The following is a 16,936-nucleotide window of genomic DNA, read 5'->3' as shown; positions in this document are numbered from 1 at the left end:
CATACAGATGGGGCCAATTCAGACATTTCTAGTGATGCAATGGAACCAACAAGGAGTTCCTTTGATTTCAGTGGCCTATAGTCATTAATAAAACTGTGCCATTCAGAGTGGTAGGTTGAATGTCACAGATTAGCAGGATTAAAAGCAGTTTCAACATAATTTATTTAGGGCTTTGCTTATTTCCTTAATTCTCCACCCATGTCCCTCTTGTTGGGGTCTGTTATATGCCACAACCACTGCAGCTACCTGCTCAAACCATTGCAGAGGGCAGAAGGAGCAGAACAGTCTGCTTTTTAGGCAGGGGTTTTAATTGCATTCATATTTTAAAGGTCATTACTGCAATATGTGGTTTATGTTAGAGAATAGAAATTTAGAAATGAACTATTTTTAGGAACATACAGTGCTGGGGAAAAAAATCAATTATTTCATTCTAAAGTGGAAGGCATTATAACACATGGGAACGTTCCCTATACCTGGGACATGCATTACATAAATACTTCTTCATATAACTGAAATAAATGTTAGTTAAAAGTCTTAAATATTGGGACAGTAACAATGTTATCATTGCTTTTAAACCTTAATGGTATGTTTCAATATGCCCCTCACTAATTTTGGAAACTGAGGCCGTGAAATGTGAAATCATTTTTCTTTTAATAATGTAAATTATCTCATATTAAGTAATGCCATTTATTATTTTATCCTTAAATCTCTAGGTGCTGAAGTGTTGTATATGAACATGTCAGCATATAATGAAGGTCGGCTTCAGTCGTCATTCTGGATTGTTGACAAGCAGCACGTATACATTGGAAGTGCCAGCCTAGACTGGAGATCATTGGGACAGGTAATTGAATTGAAAAACTAATCCTATACCCTTTGAGAGTATAATGAGGAAAAAAAGTAACATTTTGAGGACACTTGGATTGCTCTATTTTCTGATAGTTTACTGGCAAAAGTGCTAACATCAAAACCTGTACTGCCACAATTTTGATGACTCTTCTGTGTTGGCAAGAATGTACTACTATAAATTTTGCTTGCTTTCATTATAACAGCTGTCTTCCGTGATTATGCTTAAATTTTAAATATTTGATTGTTTTTATTAATTTCTGTGATGGTCGTTGTATGTCCCAGTTTACTTATTAAAAAAAAGAAAAGAAAAAGGGAGCAAACCCATTGGTAAACAAACCACTATTGTAATATCACGGACAAGACGTACTCCGTCTGATCTGCCATTTAAAAAAGCAAACCCCAGATTTGGAGAGACTTCCAAATGGATAGTGAGTATTATACTGGAATACCCACTACCTTTGGGGAGGGTCAGATTCATGGGTACAGAATGTCAAATAGCATAATGCTTTTGAAGGCTGAATATATTAGAGAGAATTCCACATTTTTGTTCCTCATAAACATGACAGTGCTAAGAACTCTGTTCAGTCTGTGACCATTTTGAGGAATTCGTCAGTAGCACAGCTTATTTGCCTTTTTGTAGGGATGTGTGCCTTTTTTATTTCTGTAACAGTCTCAGGATTATTAGTGGCTGTCATGTTCATTTTTGCTATATACCACTGACTGTGTGAGGCTGCTTTCAGACACACTTATGGAGTGAAACCTGTACTTTGAGATCTCAGTAACTGAAAAGCACAACAGAGAGGGAAAAGCATCAGTCCTAGGTAGTTATTAGTTGCTATAAAAAAGCTTGCTTTCTAATATGAGCAGAATCTCAGAAACACAGGAATAATTTTGAACATGATAATGTTGTAATGATTTTGTTAAGAGGAACATGTGTCTTGGTTTTGCTGAACTTTTTACTATTTGTTTTCAGCTAAGACTGGAAGTCTGACTAAAAGCAAATTAGCCAATTTAGAAAAGAAACTGAATAAATGCATTTTTGCTCTTCTTATGATAATAATTTACTTAAAAGGTATGTTTACAAATGAATCTGGAACAGTGGTAGGAAAAACAATGTTGTTAGAGAAAGTCTTGGAAAAGAGGATGTTGTATTTCCAGTCAATGCAAGAAAATACAGTTTGGGCTTTTGGACAGTTCAGAAAATTTTTTACATTATCTCTGCCTCATGAGCTAAACTCTTCTGTCATAACAAAATAGCTCTTCACAGGATTTATTTAGCTTATAAATAGTTTGTCTTTGAAGCCTCTTCTATTTGGGGGATGGGTACCAGTGAAAATAATAAATGTGGGGAAGAGAAGTACATTTACTGCACAGATTATTATATTACTTATATATTGCTTATGTATATATAATCTTCATCATAGGTTATATGATTCCATATAGGTTTGCTCTTCTCATGCTGAAGTAAATCTTAAATCTTTTAACATACTTGCATTAAACTTTGATGCCAGTTACTTGTAGACCAGTGTTTCAAAAGTGATTCCTTGATGTTAATTTTATCAGTCTTTTCTGCATGCATTTGCACTTGTTTTAATCTTACTGTCATATAGCAGTATATTTTTATATGTAGTCGTAAGATGAAGCTCCGAAGAATATTTGTACAATGCAAAAAGAAATCTCTCTGCATTATGGTAAAAGAGAATCTGCTTTCAGTTAGTTGAGAAATGTATGCTGGGGTTTCAGAAGAGCCAAAGGAAATTAGATGCTTGGCTCCTGTTGATGCCAGATATAACTGTTTGATTCCCTTACCCCAGAGTTGCAGGTTAATAAATCAGGGCAACTGTCAAAGAGATCTGATATGCTGTCCTAAAATAATAATCTGTCTTGAACTTTCCTTTTCACATAAGCAAAATAAGCACGGAACTCTGTCATTTTATTTTGAGTCCTTTCCTCAAGCAAAATGCTTTGCACATGTGTGGGACTTAATCTTAAAACCCACGGTGAGCTGAGCCTTCGCTGGGGAAATGCATCTCCCACGGGTTCTCATTATCAGAGTCTCAGTATAGCTGCAAATGAGGGATCAGCTCCCTCTCCTTCTCTTTCTGACTTTCCTCTATTGTCCCTTCACCTGATACAAAAAAAAAAAAAAAAGAAAAAAGAAAAACACCAAAAAAACAAACCCAGTCTGTTTAGCATCATTTGTCTCTTAGGAGGCTAAATCTAAAGCTGAAACAATAGTTTAACTTTTAACAGCTCCTTGGAAAACATCATCAGGACTTAATTGCTTTGGGTTTGCAGTATTTGTGGAGAACTCTTTGTGTTTATAAGCTGGATACTATAAATCAATCACATATGAAGCTTATTTAGTTTTGTTGCCATTTTCTTGACTTGCCAGCACTGACAAGAAGCAATGAGAGTATTTTCTTAAAAGTAAATTTTCTGCATCAAGGAGAGATTTTCATATGCTGCAGATATTACTTAAGAATAACCTTTAAAGTTGCAGATATCCTGTGCCTCTGCTGGCAAAGTTTTAATACTTGCCAGAGTCTCAGCTTTGAAATTATGAGCAAGGATAAGAGCACATTATTACTTTTCAAGTAAAACTGTGTTTCAGTTAAATTGCAAGTTTGTCAAGCTGTAGTAATTCTGGCTGAAATCATCTATACCAGCTATCTGCTTCAGTCTGAGATCAAACCCCACAGGGAAATGTTAAGTACTTGTTTAGAGTTCCTGAAAGCAGGATTTTACAAAAATAAGATGTTTTTTTGTCCATAGTGGAATATTTTGAATTTTTCTTTGTACAACTCTGGATTTTTTGCATCTTTTTCTATTTTTATCAATATATCCAAATATTACCTAATTACATAACCCATTGACAGTTGAGGATTATGAACAACCAGAGTTTTGCCACTTTCTTAGATATAGTAGGCTCTGTAAGATTTTACCAGTGAAATCACCTAGCTTCTCGCTGGTAAATTTATACATACTGAGAAACAACTAAAAAATTAGTCACTCCAACATGCCTAAAATTGTGTATGTATACTGATTAATTTTTTCCTGTGGCTTGAACTAATGACAATCAAGATGGCCATGGTGCTGTGTTCTAGTTCCTTGACCTAGTAGCTTATTATTACTTCATAAAATAAATTGGTTATATAAAAATTGTTACAATCCATAAGCTAATGAAATGTATCATATATTTATTTTGTTCCATGACTCCCTCCAATAATTCCAGCAAAGCTTGAAAATGCATTTGTCTCCTTAATCTTGTTAAGGAGCATGAGGTTTGTAATACATATGAACGTTTCTGGAGCTTTTTATACTAGCAGCATTTTTTGAAAAGTTTTATTCACACATGAATAATTGAATCCAGTGGGCAAACAACTGTAATGGATTAGTTGAACCACTTCAGAAAAATGCATTTATGTGCAACAAATAATCAGCTTTTGGAAAATGCTATTACTGAAAATTCCTGAAACAAGTAAAATTAATCCAATTGTTTTCACTGGAAGTGAAATCAGGCTAATATTAGCTAGTTTTGTTGGCAAAAAAATAGTTTAAATTATGAATACCACCAGTACCAGGTAGTTGAGTCTATGTGTGAAAGTTAGTGATCAAATTCAAACCTTCAAGGTCTCAAGTAGAAGCTTGCTGTTTGCTCCCTGGAATTGTGGAGTCTGACTGTTAACATCTGGCCTGAAGGGAAGTGGCTTATCTGGGGTTCCAGGAGGAAGTGGTCTTGACACTAAGGAGGGAGACTCGAACGGAAAAAGCTGAAGTTCCTGACTGGAGGAAAAGTCTTTAAAACGGGAGTGATCCTGGAGATTAGAGAGCTGTGGGTAAGATGGAAGCCAGGGGATGCACCAAAACCACTGACTGGTGATGCCTGAGACAGGTGAGCAGCCATGCAGCAGGGATGGACCCAACGTTCTGCTCAGCATCTGGGGCCAGCAGCCCCTTCCCTGCAGGAACAGAAGATATGGATGGACAGTGTGAAATATGATCAAGTAGTTGCAAAAGCTCCCATTGTGTTGGTTCTTAAAGAAATCCCAATATCCAGATACACCTCAGGTAGTCATTTGCTCTCTCTTGCCTAGCACATCTTAAAAGCATTATCTCAAAAATTCCTGCTTAAATTTTGGCTCAGCTGATGTTGAGGCTAAGTTCCTAAGCATGGTTTTTTTCTCTTAGCCGTGTAAAAACTGCTTGCAGAGGTTTTTTGTTTCTAAGATGCCTCTTAAGTCCGATATATTTTCTGGATTGTTCATTCCTCTAATCTTTTAAATTCAGATAAATTTAAGCTGAATAGCTGCAAGACTTAATTTTTTTAAGTACCAAAAACAACAAGGCTGTAAAAATCACAGGATTTTTTTATCCTTTTAAAGGATAAAAAAACACAACCAGGCTGGGAAACATACTTCTTTAAGGACAAAAAAATAACCAAGTGATCTTTTTCTCATTTTCCCATTAATTTCATTTCTCTGTTGGATTCTTTGTGTGATTTGTTTTACCAATATAAGTAAGACTTCAGAAAGGCATTTAATTTCTCTTAATCTTAAAAATCCATCAGGATTTCCTTGTCAGTCAGTTTCCTCTCCATCCTCCTCTTACTCTCTTGTTGTTATGAGTTACAAACTGCTAATTTTATCTACATAATTTCGGCAACTGGAAAATTAGATAAACTGTCCCAACAGTTTTTGTCAGGTTTGTGTTTAATCTGAGGAGTTAGTTTTTTTATTTGATGCACCTAAGATGTTAAATAAATACCCAAGGGGGAAAAAGTACTGTAGAAAGTGAGATGTGATAGTGTGTGAATGAGAAACTCTCTGTGAGCTGCTTTTTCTTTATGGTTATTAGTACTTAAAACATACTTGTCTCTTTAGTATTGAGTCCTACAGCACATGAAAGTTGTAGCAATTCTGAATTTTTCGGTTACATTTGAAGGATAAGGAAAAAAGTTGTTCATTTATTCTGTTGATAATTCAGTTGAATCAACAGTCAAATTAGCTGAGACGGAGAGCTGTGAGAATTATTTAAAAAAAGATCTATTAAGCATCTGTAGATGTGGTAGATAAACTAAGGTTTGTCTTTTACAATAAATATGAATTATCAAGTGCATACTTACAGCAAAAGTATATTGGATTTTGACATTTGTGAAATCAATAAGCCTACACTCACCAGGAAAACAAACAAAAAGGCAGGGGGAAAAAGGAAGGGAGGAAACCCCCAAAACTTAAGTTGATCAAAAGATAGACATTTTCTTTGTGTCCATTTTAAGTAAAAACTGATGAGCCAATATTTGATTTGTTTTTGTATGAGTCTGTTTTTTGAACTAAGCTGTAGGAAGTCTTGCAGCAGGATGTCTCCAAGAGTGCTTGGAGTGTGTCTGCTTGTCTTGCCTGTTATCACCCAACAGGACAGAACTGGTTTGAGAAATAATGGGGGTTTCACTTGAGTTGCTCAGGCTGCCCTTCCTGAAACATAGAAAAAAGGAGACAAAAGCAGCAGTCTGAATTCATCTGTACCATCTTCTCTAATCTTTTGTGACAAAAAGACTGATAAAGCCCAAACTCTTCCCATCCTACTCTGAAATGACAAAAGTTGATAAATTATGGTATATCAGGTATTAAGAGCTGCATCTGAAGGAGCAAGTTTGGGGCAATCTATGTTTCTGGGAATAATAGAGGAGCAACCCTTTCATTGATTGTGGTGGGTAAAATCAATTGGAAGCAATCCCTTGGTTCTTTACTCAAAACTCTCATCCCAATTATATTGACAATACTCATAAGGAGGAGATGTAGCTCAAAGGCCACACTTAATGAGAGACAAAACTCACCTCAGAATTATCCCTTCTCTTGGTCTTAATTTCTGGGGATATGGATTCTAATAAAAACTTTCCCAAAATTCAAGAATCTATGGAATGCTGCCAGGAGCAAATGCAACTTGTGTTTCTTTTTATGTATCTCTCCCAGGGAAAGGGGAATGATGATTTCCTCAAATTATATCATTGAGCACTGTATTTTCTATTTATTGTGGGAAAAACATTGTCCTCCAATAAAACAAAGATGTAATAAATACTGGATTTCTATATATCTCAAAAATACATCATGATGATCTTATTCGTTTTCAGCTTCCCCAAAATCTTGCCACAGCAGACCCACCTCTCAAAACTGATCACTGAGACAAAATCTGCACATTTGCAATTTCTATTGATGATCTTTACAGAACTCATAGAGCAAAAGCAATCTGTAATCAGTCAGTGGTTTCTCTGAATTTTATCTGAGTCTCTTGAAGTTATGTAATAGTGCATCTGGTCCTTTTGAGATAAGATATTTCGTCTGACATAGAATTCCATCTTTTCAGTCAAGCAGAAGTTATATTGAGAGTTTTCATTTGATACTGTGTTGTGCTAGTATGAATTACAGATTTGTCCCTAAAGTGCACTTTGTCAGTTTTTCTCATATTCTTCTAATAATTTGCTTAATTTTCTTACTGTCCCAGTGGTGTTCAGTATCATGTTGCTATTAGTAAACTGAACACAGTCTCAAGTGTCCTATAACATGAAACAAGGCTCTTTCAACTTCGTTGCCCACTGAGGTTCAATCAAGCTTAGATGGGTAAATACTAGGCTGAAAGTACAGGCAAGATAATACTGCTGTATTCTATCTAAATTTGTGTTTCTGGGTGACAGAGAGTATCTCCTAAAAAGTTTTGATATGCTGTTACCCATGTGATCCAATCGTTAAAAAAATCCTCATGGGCTTTCTGTCTATGGCATCATTTCCTGAGCTAGCTAATATTTTAAAGATAACAAAAAAGTGGAACCCAGATCTTCAAGCATAGGTAAATGAGGCAATATGGGAAGAAAGGAGGCATAGGGAGATATTACAGAGCTATACTGACAATTACTTTTTTAGTAATTTATTGCTTAAACTAGTTATTACTTTTTTCTTTTTCCTGCTGCATAGAAATCTAGCTGTATTGTCAGAACTTTGCTATGATGCTATTACAGCTTGTCCTTCAAAGGACAAGTTTAAAATACTTTTATTATTTTCACTAAGAGCTAAGAGCTTTTGGCTAGGGGTTTTATCTTTGACTAAATCTAGAGCACTTTAGTGGCTGATACATATCTCCAAAATTGCAGCTTTTCTATTTTTTTCTTTTTCTTTTTCTTTTTTTTTTTTCCCCCGAAAGTTAGAGGACTGGGAGAAGATACTCTTGTAAATGTGCAGATCTCACAGCATGCATTTATCATAATATAAAATTTACATTTTTGGAAGTAGAATGTTTTGTTTGATTCTTTAACTGAGATTCTTTAACTGGTTTTTTCTCAGTTACATCCAGTAAATCAGGACAGTCAGTGTTGCCCATTATGCTTACTCTGCTTGAAATATAGTACCTATGCATCCAGTATTTACAGATAAATACCAGTGAAGCAAAAGGACTGTTGGTCTCTTGCTCACCATTGCTGTGCACTGCTCACAGAGAGCTGGTTAAAACTGGGCAGGAATGTGGTAACGTGGCTGTTCCACTTGTGCCTTGTATGAGCTTCATTGCTGCCTGGTAGTGCCCTTGGTTCCTCCTTACTGCTGTGGGCTTCTGGTTGTGTGATTTACTGACTGAAAACAGCATGGGATCTATATCTTCGCCTTGCAGTTGGAGCCAGAAAGTCCTCTTAGCTTGGCTAGTTTCTCTAGGTGCAGTGCTGATTCCCAAATCTGAGGAACTCAGAATTTATTCCCCTTTGTCATACTTCTCCCACTGTTGTGCTCCATTCTCACATGCACCAATGTATCATCTGCATTATGTGTCTATATTTAGTGTAGGAGAGGACAAAACACATCGACATCTTGATTTCTAGTGATTGTAGGAATATGCTCATCACTCTGTTTCTGATCTTTGAAATTACAGATCTTGTCTTTTTGATTTTTTTGTTGATGTTTTCAGTGGCTCTGAAAGTTCTGTGAAACAGGTTTATCTAGTGTGGAAATAATCAATAGTAAATTGAAAATCAGTAAGTAATAAACCTCCAGAGGAAAATTATGGAATATTTGGTTTGAACAGATAAGCTGACTTCTTTCCAAAGGAGCATGGCGTTTTCAGGTACCTGGGTACCTGAATATTGCTGAATGCTAGGCTTAATGTGAGTAGATTTAGATTGGATTTTAGGAAGAAATTCTGTATTGTGAGGGTAGTGAGGCACTAGAACAGGTTGGCCCAGAGAAATTATGAATACTCCATCCCTGGAAATGTTGAAGGACAGGATGGATGGGGCCCTGAGCAATCTGGTCTAGTGAATGGCATCCCTGCCTATGGCAGGGGGTTGGAATAGATGATCTTTATGGACGTTTTGAATGCAAACCATTCTATGATTCTATTTTCTTCTCATCTTTTTTTTTTAGTTGCTGTGGAAGTCCTGTGAACAGGTTTGCCTGCTGTTGGAGTAATCAAGAATAGATTGTAAATCAATAAATAATAACCCTGCAGAGCAAAATTATGGAATATCCATTTTGAATTGATAAACTGTCTTCTTTCCAAAGTAGCATGGCATATTCAGGTAGTCGGATCTCCAAAACCCAAAGGAAAATAGAAGGTTCTTTCTCCAGTAAAACTAACCTCATAATAATTTACTTACTTTTTAATACTTGCCTTGCCATTACTATGTCTTAATTAAGAGTCAGATGTTGCAAAGAGAGTGTGATTGGTTCTGGTTTATTACTGGTCCCTCATATACTTGACAAATAACATCAGTTTACTAGCATTATCAGACTTGAGAATTTTGGATGGGTTCTAAAAGTGTTTAGGGAACTGGAGACATGCAGGAATTTGCTACCAGAACACAAACTGTACACCACTGCACACAGGATAGAAAATCATCCACAAAAGTGCATGCAAAAAAGGAGACAGCTTTTAAAACCTCTTCTGCTATCTTGAAGCAAATACTGATGAATAGACAGCACTGGTGAAGTGTGCTTGCACAAGTCCATGGCCTAGGAATAAGACACAGTAACCTAAGAGTTAAGTTGTTGAAATTTATAAAAACTGTTTGGGAGGATCTCCCAGAGACTGCATCACAAGTAGCTCACCTGGTAGTTGTCTTGGCTTTAAAAAAAATAAAAATAAAAAAGACATTGGTCACAGAGATGAAAATTGTTTCTAAGTACATCTCTGTAAAGTCTGTTTGCAGCAATCTACGCAGGGGTAGTCTGAAATAACCAGTAAATTTACATAGATATTGTAAAAAACAGTAAATCCGCCACTTTCACAAAAATATGATTTATGTCATGCTGAAAGAAAACTTGTTTGTTTAACCCTAGCTGAATCTCTGCTGGGGGAGCTAATGCACCCCAGTCTATTCTGTCATCTTCCACAAGAATTTGCTGGCAACTAATCTTGGTCAGTGATGTTAACAAATGGAGGCAGATTCCTCTTAGAGGGATTTAGTTATTAGCATACCCCATCAGTTCAGTCTTGTTCAACTAAACAATTAAAATAACAACATTAAAATAATCATGAAAGTGTATTCCCAATATGTGATTCCACCCACGCACACACACTTTGATATTGCACAGATGACAGTTCCCCCCTAGAAAAATGTCTTCATTCAGAACTGCCTCAACTCGAAAAGGTTCCCAGATGGAGCCCAGTCACCTTCTGCTTGAAAGTTTGAATCCTTTCATGGAAAACTGGATTTGGTATTGTCCTGTGAATAAGACACACAGTAAATCAGGCTGAAATACCATGGCATAAATCTCCATGAGTTGGGGCAAGGAAGGACAATCATTTCAGTCATTTTATAAAAGAAAAATGATTCTGCAGTTCAGAATAAAATCTCATCTTTCTATACCCATAAGTCATCAAGCAGAAAAAAATAGATTCTGACAAAGCATTCCTTCCATATGAATGTGCAGCGTTAATGTCATCACTAACCTTTTCAGATCTTGATACTGTCGTCATAAACATCAAGGTCTGGTTTAGAAGTCATCATGCAGTCACCTTCCTTAACTTTTCTAAGTAAACAGCACTCATCAAAACAGTGAAGTCATTGACGTTTCCCTGGAACTACTCAGTGGAAAACTATTAATCCCTGCATGAGGGAGGTATATTGGGCAGGCAGCCCCTGCAAACAGAGTTGTTAAATGTGTCTTCAGAGAACTGAGGAAGTCATAGGAATCGTGATACTGGACAGGCAACTTTTTCTAATCAGTATGATGAATTACTAGGCATTTCTTTCAAATGTAGTGCTAGAGCACCTCACAAGAAATAGCTGAGGAAACTCACCCTGTTTAGCCTGGTGAGTTGACTGAAAGTGTATCTCAAGGCAGTGTGTTGAGGATGGAGCCAGGTTCTGTGTGTTGCCAAGCAATAGGACAAGAGGCAATGGCCAGAAACTGATGCACAGGAAGCTCCACCTGAATATGAGGAAGAACTTTACGGTGTGGGTCTGTGCAGTGGAACAGATTGTCCAGAGAGGTTGTGGTGTCTCCATCACTGGAGGTATTCAAGAGCTGTCTGGGTGCCATCCTGTGCAATATGCTCGAGGATGACCATGGTAGGAGGGAGGCTAGACTAGATAACCTCCAGTAGGTCCTTCCAGCCTTACACAGTCTGTCATTCTGTGTTCCCAATTTTACTGTTAGAGTCAGGAGGCAGAAATATGATGTATTAATTTAACTACAAGTTTTCTTCCTAAGGGCCTATATCAGGATTGTATCTTTACAAGAGAAATTGCTTCCATGTTGAAGCAGCCAGAAACCTCACAAATATCTAAGACGGTTACTCAAGAAAAAAGGACAGAGAGCACAGTGGATTTTTAAAATAGATTTTCATATTGACTAGCCATTGTTCTGGGGCTGCCTGTGTACCATTTGACTAAATTGCCTTACATATCTAAACTGTTTGGATTTCTAGCTTACCTCAAGGTCCTGTACACTGAATTTAATCAAGGCTCAGTCAAAAATTAATTGGTGCCTTCGGCCCTCTGCTTACACCAAGAAAAAAGGTTTCTTATTCTGATCAGGTAGTCCGGCAAAGCTCAACAGTTATAGCAATAATTCATATGCAATGTCATTGTCCCCGTTTGTGTCCCCAGCATGCCTGCTACCAATCTCTATTCAGTTTGCAAAAGGAAAACCCACTGTGTGTGTCAGTAATGTTATAAATAATGCATCCAATTAGTCAACTACATGCTGTTGCATTTCCCTGAAGGCCATGGATCTGAAAGCCCCAAAGAAACTGTGTGCTTTGAGAGAAATGTTTAGACATAAATACTGCCCTTACTCTGAGATCAGCCCTTTGCACTCTCCTGTCTCTGTTGCACAGCAGAAGACGTGTGCAGGCTGCCCTTTGCAGCATTGCTTAGCATGACAACAAATGCTGAGGGCTCCTGCTGTGATTTCCTGCTGCGTGGGGAGACTGTGAGATAAGGGCTGACAGGACAGCCTCTGGTGCAGGGGAAATGGAAAGAGGCTTCAGTGAGGTGCACACATGTAGGTGGTGAAGGAGAGTCCAGCCCTTTTCAGAAGCTAGGCAGGGTCTTCCACTTCACCTGTTAGTTGTCTTAGGGTTCTGCTGGAGAAGGGAATTTTTTTATGTCATGTGAATGACACCAAGACTGAAATGTGATGCAGCTTGCCAGCAGTGAGATGGGAGGCCAACACAACATGATCCTTTTCTTTCCAGCCTGCACTTTTCTTTGACAAAAGGAACAAAATTGTTTCAAAAGAGAAACAGAATCAAATTAGAATTCACATTAATTAGATTTCCTGCAGTAAAACAAGAAATAAATCAAACTTAATCCTGGAAAAATGTTTTCTTGCAGTTGCAAGTTTCCATTTCCCCTAAAGAAGACACTTGTGCCTTCTTTGAGGGGGTAATGAATCTATAAACCGAAAATTCATTTGAAAATTGTAAATTAGGCTATGATTATGCCAAGTGATATTAATTATGCTGATAGATTATATGGCAACGAATTTTTAACTGATTCAGTTCTGCTTCTGGCTTGCTCTGACAATTAGCCATGTGTCAGGCTTGGTTTGTTAGTGAGCTTAAACAACAGCAGTGCACAGCCCAAACTTGCATTCACAATTCTGTGGTAGGGTCTATGTAAACATCATCACAGAGTGGTCCATGGTTTAAACAAACTATATTTGATTTTTTCTGCAAGCAAATTTATTTTTGCTGAGTTTTTAGTATCAATAGAACAGATGGCTGAAAAAGAAAAATCGTGATGGGGCTTCTTTCTAATGTGATGAGGACACAGGGGATTTCTACTTTGAATATGCATTGCTACCTCTTCATCACAAAATTCTCTTTAAACCACACCATTTTAAAATAAGCCCCTATTCTGCCTGGGTGCCTAACTTGCTTTGTGTCTCAGCAGCAGTATTTTCCAGCAGAAATGAAATGCTAAGCCTATCCTTTTTTTTCTCAGCATGGTTTTCTTAAGATCAGGGTGCTATGAAAAATAATGGTGTGGCTGAAGTGAAGTGGAAATTAGTAGAGCATGACAATGCAGTTTTGTGTTCTTTGCCTATGGACCACTGGAAAAAAAAGAGAACACAAAAATTAGCAGCTCATTGAAGATCTTCTCTGCCTTATCATAGCAGCTTTTTGTCATTACCTAATATTGGTAAACATAACATATGAAGTTGTAACTTCTTGGGACTTTTATTCTGCATGGTCTATAGCTCCAAATCTATCAAATGTACTTTCTGAAGGTGAGAATTAAAGACCAGTGGACTGCTGGTGTCTGACAATTCAAATTTATCAGCTTCAGTGGTACAGTCAGTCTACTTATACCACTTCCTTTCCTTTGGTGAAAACTTGTCATGGTTTTATACTGACATTCAGTGCCAATGCTGGGTGCACTCTCTATCAAATGCATCACCTTTTCTTGGTCACATGCTAAGATTTATTTCCGGCACAGTGGCTTGAGTGACAGTTTTCCATTTTCAGTGATGAGATTGAGTTCCTGGCTCAGGTTGAAATTCCATTTTTTTGTCAAGTGGAAGGGCTTTGTTTCTAGTTCATTAGAAATTCTACCTGGCAATTATTTTCAAATTACTTAAAACCTACATGATAGAAAATTAACCTTTACCCTTAGATGACAGAAATGTAAAACCTACAAAACTCTAGGACATAGGGCAGGCACAAGAGAGATCCAAGTGCAAGACTCACAAGGTGATTAATTTGAGAATGGTTGAGAGCTGAATGTAAGATTTTAAAAATACCATAGATTCAGTAAAATTGTCTATAGAAAACAGGAAAGTTACACAATTAAACAGTGAAATAGTAAATCTCAAAATTTAATCTGTTTGAATTCTGTAAGTAATATTCAAAAGCAATTTGTCACTGTCAAAATAGCAGGGAATTCAAGTAAAAACATTTATTGTGCCCTAGATGATTTCTGACATCCAAAGATGCTGTTAATTTAGATTTATTCACTTTCCAATGGTTTAAGCTAGACAGAGTTTTATTAACTTCCTGAGAAAACAGTGCTTTCCCATTTGTATTAATGTTTTCTGTTTAGTATTTCCCAGTATCAGTGTAGCTCCTATTTTCTTAGCAAAGGAAAAGAAAAAATGGAACATGGAGCAGAAGCAGGACTGTGCTGGATTTGGATTTCACTGAATTACTTTTGATTTTAACATAACAAAATGTGAAGTCTCTGTACCCTATCACTAGCCAAGCACAGGAGGAGGATTTTTGTCTCAGGAATGTCGTAGTAGGTTGCAGTTTCTAGTGAAGTGTTAGCTGAGGCACATCCCTTTGCTGTTGTGGTGCACTGTAATACCTGCAGAGGTTTGTGAGAGAGGGGCCAGGCAGTGCTACAGCCTTCTCAGCCTGTTTAGCATCAGGTTGCACATTTGGCTTACATCAAAACTGGGCTGCCTGAATGGGGCTGTTACACTGAGTGCATTTGTGATGAGCAGTGCTCCTGTCAGCCTCTTCAGCAAAGTGTGCTACAGCAGTCACAGCAAACAGCTCTGCACAGAGAAACACTTCTTCCCTTTCTCAAATCTCTCTTTCTGTTGGTGGGCACTCCCATCAGAATGCCCTTCTCCTCCTGCATTGCTGCCACAGGCCACCCCTCAGCTGTCACCTGTGCCTGGCATAGGATGGGCACACAAATCTGCTCAGCAGATATTGGTAAAGAGAGGTAAAGAATAGCTCCACAGAGACAGCCTTCAGTGGTGCTATGTATGACTGGGGAATATTCACTCAGTATTAAAGGATCCCACATGAAAACATAAGGGAGGCCTGCAGTAAGGATCAGGTAAGCCTGTTAATGAAAAAGAAAGTATGTTTGGAGTTCTGGGTAACTGGATAATTAGAGCATGTTTTATAAAAAGATTAGTGTATCAGTGTAAATATCTGTGATTTGTCTTAAGCTGATAATGAATACATTCTATATTACTTTTATTTAGAAGCTATTGAAATCTTAGGCTTTAGTAATTGATTATCAGTATGGAGTGCTTTTTGTTACTGCATTAGTTTACCCTGTTGTGATTCTGGCTTTGCTCAGTCATTCATTTTGAAACTGGTCATTAAAAAAATCAGAGGCTCAAATGCACAATTAAATACATTTTCAAACACAGCAAATGACAGATGTATACACTATCCTGTATGCCAAATGTCTACTTTAGTAAATTTTGGGTGCAATAGGCTACCTGTAGTTAATCCAGAGTTTCTGTAGCACAGGCAATGGATTCCTGGCATCTGCCAGTGGCCAGAGCTTTTGGGCAAGTGGCAATTCCTGCCTGAGGGGAGCTGCCTGTTGTTTACAGGATCAGGTTTGGGTGTGAACAACTATGAAAACTTTTTCTTTAAGCAAGGGGTTTTCTAAAGCTTCCTGCTACATTTACCACAACTCAGATACTGCAAGCTGTGAACCAGATTGTGGCACTCTTATGTAGGTCAAATAGTACCTTGCCTACACAGCGGGGTTGTCTCTCAGAGTGGAGCTCAAGGTAAATATAAAAGGAGCTGTCTGGTCTGCACAGCGCAGGGTAAGGACACATGGAACACCCTCTCTGGCCCATGACCCAAATGTACCTGAAAAGTCCTGCTAACTCTGTTTCTCAGTGTAGGAATCTTACAGAGCTCTTGTGTTCACAGCCTGGATTGTTCAGGTTCTTTTCCCATGTTTTTTTTTTTTTCCTTTTGCACAGGATGCCTATGAATGCACATGGAAAAAGAATAAGCTAAAATTCCTGTTTTTGAAATGCTGCTTTTTGTCCAATTTAGCAAGGAATTCCTCCTCTTGTCATAAAAATTACCATTTTTCTATCTAGGCCATATTTATTACTTTTCATAGCTTAACTGAGCTCTGTAGTTAGAGGATCACTGTACAGTGGGAGGAAACCACATTTCTTAAGCCAAATATAATTATTCACTCTTCTGGTGCTTTAAGAAAGCCCTTATTGGCAAGGAAGTCAAACAGTAATTTCGTAGTCTTTAAGAGTTGCTCTACACAAAGGTAAATGACATGGGGAAAAACAAGGAAAACCAGCTCCTATATTTTCCATTCTTTGATTAGAGCATGCATAGTATTTCTTAATAAAGAGGAGAAGAAACCTACTCAAGAGAGGACACAAAATTCTCTGTGCAGATAACCATTCCTTTCCTCCGTTCCTGGCACATGCCCTGAAAATGTCACTCACAAGCAACTGTACAACTTTACCTTCCAAAAACTTCTATTTTGAGGTAATCAATTTGTGACTCCATATTTTCCTTTCACATTTATCTTCCTTAGTTTCATTAAGCTTTTGATTTTTTGAGATCATCTTCACTTTAATTTTTAGTGACATTTTCATTACTGTATTAATTGCTCTTAAAACTGGAGATGGCAAAATACTTCCCTTGCCTGAAGAGCTTTTGCCCTGAAGGGTTTTACCTTAACAGATACCTCAAATGATGCTTAGCTGAAGGTTTCCATGATGGCAAGTCAGGGAACAACACTCAGATTTTGATTCTTACAATATAGATGGCTTTTTCTGCTTCTCCTCTTGAGACTACTAAAAAAAAGTCTGTAATGACAGCAGCTCTCAAACGGAAGAGAAAGTCTTTTCCCTTATCTAGATGTCAT

General features: G+C 37.5%; 1 protein-coding gene across 3 annotated transcripts in view; it reads left to right on the top strand.

The window, feature by feature from the left end:
• PLD5 (phospholipase D family member 5) overlaps positions 1-16,936 on the top strand; it is a 166,002-nt gene that overhangs the window by 134,725 nt on the left and 14,341 nt on the right. For all 3 annotated transcript variants that reach the window (XM_005416223.2, XM_005416224.2, XM_031059193.1), the window contains one exon: positions 714-841. In XM_005416223.2, the coding sequence (XP_005416280.1) occupies positions 714-841 (128 nt within the window). The remainder of the gene's footprint in view (positions 1-713; positions 842-16,936) is intronic.

Source organism: Geospiza fortis, unplaced genomic scaffold (assembly GCF_000277835.1).
Source record: "Geospiza fortis unplaced genomic scaffold, GeoFor_1.0 scaffold41, whole genome shotgun sequence".
NCBI lineage: Eukaryota > Metazoa > Chordata > Aves > Passeriformes > Thraupidae > Geospiza > Geospiza fortis.
This window is presented reverse-complemented; position numbering and strand designations above follow the sequence as displayed.